This window comes from Fulmarus glacialis, unplaced genomic scaffold, assembly GCF_000690835.1.
Source record: "Fulmarus glacialis isolate BGI_N327 unplaced genomic scaffold, ASM69083v1 scaffold32072, whole genome shotgun sequence".
NCBI lineage: Eukaryota > Metazoa > Chordata > Aves > Procellariiformes > Procellariidae > Fulmarus > Fulmarus glacialis.
In genome coordinates, this window is record NW_009196523.1 from 81,193 (window position 1) to 87,192 (window position 6,000).

General features: G+C 41.5%; 1 protein-coding gene across 1 annotated transcript in view; it reads right to left on the reverse strand.

Moving 5' to 3' along the window:
- MTUS1 (microtubule associated tumor suppressor 1) overlaps nt 1-674 on the reverse strand; it is a 54,986-nt gene extending 54,312 nt beyond the window's left edge. The window contains exon 1 of the mRNA XM_009572221.1: nt 237-674. Coding sequence (XP_009570516.1) covers nt 237-357 — 121 coding nt within the window. The 5' untranslated portion in view covers nt 358-674. The remainder of the gene's footprint in view (nt 1-236) is intronic.
- Between the last annotated feature and the right edge of the window lie 5,326 nt (nt 675-6,000).

Sequence of the window (6,000 nt, forward strand, 5' to 3'; positions counted from 1 at the left end):
AATTTGCATTTCATAAACAGAATAACCATCTTCCAAACGAACAGCTCAGCACGGGTGCACGCACAGACACAGACTTAGAACATGAAACCACTTTGCTCAAAAGTCAGACTTCTGTATGAAATTCAAGAACTTTCAAGGCTAGTATGGTTTTTGTTTGCTAAAAATAAGCTGCTATTGAAGTAAACAAGATATTGCCTCAATGCATGCTCTAATTATCATATTAAGGAAACACAAACCTGTATGAAATATAACAGTGCTTTTCTTGTAGCCAGAAGGTAGACGAATGTTGCGGAGCAACCCCTTCGCTGTCAGCCGTATACGCATGTTGGATAAGGAAAATTTCGGGGACCATAACATGTCTTCAGTGCAATTGGAAGATAAAAAAGCAAGAAATAGCCTCCATGTACTGTCACATACTATGTTTTTAAATCACTACTGGCAGAAGTGAAGCAATTCTTGCTAAAGAAAAGAGGCTTGAAGAAATAATCAAGTATCCATTCCTTTGCTCTTATTCCTTACGCACAGACAAGCAAAAAATCAGTAACAGCAGATATCCACGGCGTACATGCTGCTGGCAGCTTCTCCTCACCAGATGTTGTGGAAACAAAGCTTGTTCTCAGAATAAAACCGACTTAGTGATTCAGAAAACCAACAGCCTCTGAATTGCATCACAGTGTTGATGCTTAATCTGCTATGGGACACCGTGGGGCTGGGAACTAGAAAAGGAGAAAAGGGAGGAGGAGGAGGATGAGAAGGGAGGAGGAGGAGGAAGTGGGTGGTCTCCCCAGCTGAATATATCATCCAGCAATGTCACAGACCATGTAATTGTTCTTTGGAGACTGTTAGGGAGATGATTTGACTATTTCTAGAGGCATATTTCAGCTCTCCTCTCCAAGAATCCTTTCAGGGTCCATTTTTTTTAAAAGTTTCTTTCAATTGACATGAATTTATCACAACAGATTTATCAGCTAACATTTTCTACCAGAGTTTCTTTTGGCATTAAGTATTATGTCAACATTTAAAGCCTCAACAAATCCACAAACATGTCTATTCTCTAAGAACAATTCAGTATTTGAGATCTGCTTAAGGGAAATACTGTTTAGCTTGGCAGCTCAACACTGCAGATGCTTCCATTTATCAGAAGAGGAGCAAGGAAGCCAGCATCAATTTCATACTGAAACAGATCTCTGCCAGGTGGGTTTTGAAGGCACCCAAACATTGTAGCAAACAAGCAGCGTTACAGGAGTTCCTTTGAAATAGATGCTGCCTCCATATTTAATTAGCGCTCTTCAAAACATATTTCTTCTTACTATTTAATGAGTTCAAAAGTTTCGCATATACTTGGTTCCTTTCAGCTGCCAAAATAAATAAAAATAGCAAAAATAAAATGAAAAATAGAGTTAGAAACTAGAAAATAGAGAAGAGGAGTAACTGTTTTACAGACATTAGGAAGTGTCACATTTTTCACCTATGACCATGACTATAAATACATACTGCTAAGGCATTACAGACTTGCACTGGCCACCCTCCTGTGTAAAGAGAAACATTTCACTATTTTGCCTACAGCCAGTAGCTGCCCTGCCAGACAGCCATAGGAGCAGGGACCACCCAAGTATCTCACAGGCAGGGCAGGATACAAGACAGTAACAGCTCATACCTTCTTTTGGGTTGCTTGAAGAGCTGCCCTCCACAGCCTTTGTATCTTTTTAGAGACAACAAAATTAGGTACATTTCCATTGATCCCGCATTTCTACCATTTCACCAAACCACAGCTAATGCTCTGTAGCACCTATCCCTCTGACAGTTTTTCCAGTTCCAGAAACCATTAACCCAACTTGCTCCAAAGCAGGTATAACCCAAAGTAAACATAATGACACTGACAGGCCTCATCCCAGCAGTGCCTTACCTGTCCTCTCCATGCCATGAATCTGTTATATTTTAATAGCATGTCTTACTTGGTCAAGATGCGTAACATTTTAAATTCTCTAGTGCTTGTTTACCACATCAGCTAGAACTAAAAATAGCATTTTGTCAATTTATCCTGGTCTCCGGATATCTCTAACATCACACAGACCAGTGCAGTGACAATAAAGCAGCTCACTGTAAGTAGAGCAAAAGAGCTGCAGCCCAGCATCGAGACCGTCAGACCCACCAAGCCAACCTCCACAGTGTACTGCGGGAGAATACTGCTGAATGTTTTATGATTGCGTACCAAAATATTTATTTCCCAGCACAGCGATGTACCACCAACTCTGAAGTACTATAATACATCCTTGGTCTGCACAAAACCATTCAAAATAAGTACAAAGACAGTAAATTAGCTTTTTTTGTTTGGCTCCCAGGGCAGCCTCTGCACACAGCAGGGCATGCACGTCATTACTACTCTAAAATCCTCATCTATTCCTTCTAGTTTGAAGAGCTTTGGCACTAGCAATGTCTGTTCACCTATCTTTCCAACAGCCTGCAGATCCAGATCCTTTCCTAATCCAACACCACTATCAAAGACATCGCCGTCTTTTTGTGCTGGAAGATTATTACGCTTGGAAACCGCACTCAGCAGTAAACCAGAAGGCTTGTTACAGCACATTAAAGTAGCCTTGAATATTCAGCGTAGTTCATTAGCCCATCTCTTCAAATATTAGATCAGTATTGTCAAATCCTCTCTTAATGAGGGCATCTTAAGATTTTGACCAGGCCTATAGCTGGTCTTCAAATACCATTCAACACCCAGCCATACCAGGTTTTACCCTTCTGCCAGGGCACGCACAGGAACTCCCTTTTGTTTTCCTCCTGCCCTCCTCAGCTCCCCAGGGAAGGAACTGTTCCACAAAGTAAATGTTCTCTCCCCACCTGGATTTGATGCTCACAAAGATCGAAACAGTCCAATCGGGTTCAAAAAAAGCCCATACCCAAAAAACAACCCACCACCTCTCCCCATCCTTGCAATAGTGCCTGGAATAAATGGTAAAGAACATTTCAACGATGTAAACGAAGAAAGTTGAAGTGCCCCACTGAAACTGTAACTTCCTTCCTAGGAATAGCAGCTAGACAAAGAATCTCTAGAGGGCAAGCGTGATGTAATGAACCAGCCTGAAGACTGAGGAAGGAATGAATCACCAGGCAAAATATGAACAGATAAAAGCTCTATAGGGACATAAAAGCCCTTGTAGCAGAGGCCAAAACTCCTCTTACAGAGATACACAAATAATACTTTCACTGCCTCCTCTTTCCCACCCTTAGCTTAAGTGGAAATAGGCCATGAAGAAATAGATGCATCATAGTTTGTTTTTGGGTTTGTTTTTTTTTTGTTGTGTTTTTTGTTTGTTTGTTTTTTTTTTTTTTTAAAAAAAAACCTTCCGATTTAAGGAAAATGCCTTTCTAGCCTCTGGAGTTGAAATCCTGCTAACCCCCACAAACATAAAACAAGTCTGCTTTATGCAGAAGCAGACCTGACAGCACTAATAAAAAGTAATAGATGCATGTCAGCCTCATGTAGCGCCCAACACTCAGAGCTCCAACAGCAGGCAGCAAGAGGACTGCCATCCCTATCTGAATAGCTCCCAGGAGAGATTTAACTCACAGAAAGGTTCCTCCAATGCAGCACCTTTCCAGAGCTCTGTGTTACACCACGGTACGCTCCACCATGGTGGCTGTGCCTCTGCTAGTGTTGTTTCCTCAGCTCAGGCAAACTGCACCTCCAAGTCTGTGTCTGTATTCCTACGACCACCTAGTGCCTGGTGCCAGCAGAGTACAAAGCCTGGATATAATCCATGGGATCCTAACACTGCATGCCAGGAACTCGCAGTGTCTACATTTCATGCATAACATGAGGATCACAGAGAGGTCTTTTTCTATCTTGACATCCGATAAGAGTGATGGAAAATAGCACCAGAAAACAGCAGAATAAAATAGGAAGTGATATATGGCCCAGAGGACAAAAGGACTAACAGATTTTATTTTTTATTATATATGTATTTACTAGCACCTTACCACTGTCTTCCCTCCAACTCCAAGGGCAAAATGAATGATCAACATGAACAAAGGGGCTCTATCCTGTTATGACCACGTAATTCAGTCTGCACTGCTAAGTGCATCAATATCTGATGACACGATCAGATTGATGGTGGGGCTACATCTATTTTAACCCCAGCAGATTTAGCATATCTGCCACTCCCTGGGAACATTAGTAACATGACAAGACAGGAGCAAAGGGCACTGGCATCAGTAGGCTCTTCAATTCAGCCTCATGAGGCCAAGTCTGCAGTATCTGTGTATGTTTCTGCTGTCTCTGTTCCTCTTTTCAAATACAGCAATCACAAAGAAAGCCATCAGAGCACATTAAGTGTCTCCTGGCAAAGAAGTCTAAATCAGAGGCTAGATCTCTAGATCTGAGAAGCCCATGCAGAGGACAACTGGCTATGCGTCATAAGACAGCATGGGCAGTGCGGAGCAGATGGATTTCATTGGCATGCTTTAATTCAGGAAGAACTGAGAGGTGATTGCTTATGCAAAGAGAGACATGAGAAGCAGGAGCCTACTAAGAGCCAAAGGGTCATTCGTGTCCTCATTTGTGTTTCTGGAAACTGACTGCCCCCTCTCCACTTTCCTGTGACCATCTTGCTCTAGCCAGCGCTCCAGTTTGAAAAGCTAACCTTCCTGCAGCCAACAATTCCCACTGCCATGCCGAATGCAGCCTGCAGCTTCAAGACTTATTTTAAGCTCCAATTCTCACCTGAAGAAAAAAGCAAACCTCTTTCCGCCTTAGAGCAGGAACTAAAAATCCTAAATAATTTAGGTTTCTTCCAGTACACAGAAGCTTTTAACCATTATAAATTCAGCAAGCCGTCAAACAGAAGATGATGCTGCAGTGGATTTCCAGGCAAACAGCTACAGGAATCAGGCTGAACTGTCTCTCACGCAACAGTGGTGGCATTTACATTGTCTGCACTCTTTCAGAATTGAGAACGGCAACAGAACACTGGAAGAATAATTCCATTTAAACTTAAGGGAGCAGCAAGTTATTTTCCATGTGTAGGATGTCCCTTCCAAAATGGCATTTTTATTAGACTGCCTCAGTCAAAATCCTACAGTGCTTCGAAGAAAAACTGTTACTTGACAGCAGTGAATAACGTCACTAGTATTAGGACAACATGCCTTAAAATATGAAGTTTTAATGATCTAGCCAGATGTGTCAAAAAACCCAACTACCTCTGTGCTAGGGACTTCTGCTGTCCAGTAACAGGCTAAGTGTATACTTGAGTCCTAGTGAGCTCAGGCCCCAAGGAACAGAGGAAAAATAAAAGTTTTACTTAAGGCCACAGCTTACAGATCTATTAATTATTTATTCACACAATACTGATTTATATGTATTGTCCAACTGTTCTTCATCTGTGGCCTCAGAACAACAATAACCAGTACCCAGACAGCCTCTTCTGAAAAGCAACATTGCAAATAAGGACAATTTAGGCAAGTACATCTCCTGAGACATGCTGGTGGTTTATCAACTCTGATCACAGCTCCCAAGGTTCACAGAGCAAATTAAAGACAACTCACAACAGGTGTGTTTCACTTTTCCCTGTGGGCTTTGTATGCTCTTCATAGCCACAGGTGCACAGACAAAAATGCAGATGTACATTCAATTTATAAGCTGTTTAACCATCTTTGACACAAGATCCATGAGTTTCATGTTTCTGGGACAGTTCCATGGTCTTTCAAATATTATGTCAACTCTTCACCCTAACAGGGGTTAATGACAGCAACATGGGCAGCTACTCTATCTGCTGAAAAGTATTTTAAGAAATATAGAGAAAGAAAGGACTTAAAGAAAGCTAGAATGAACAAGTCAGAGGACTTCAAAATAACTTTAAAAAAAAAAATTATTGTAAGAGGACATCAAGAGTCAGCTTTGGGATACCTCATACACCTCACCTCAGAGTTAAGGACAAAATCCAGTACAATGACACCCATTTATTTATTTATTTGTTTACTGCAAACACATAA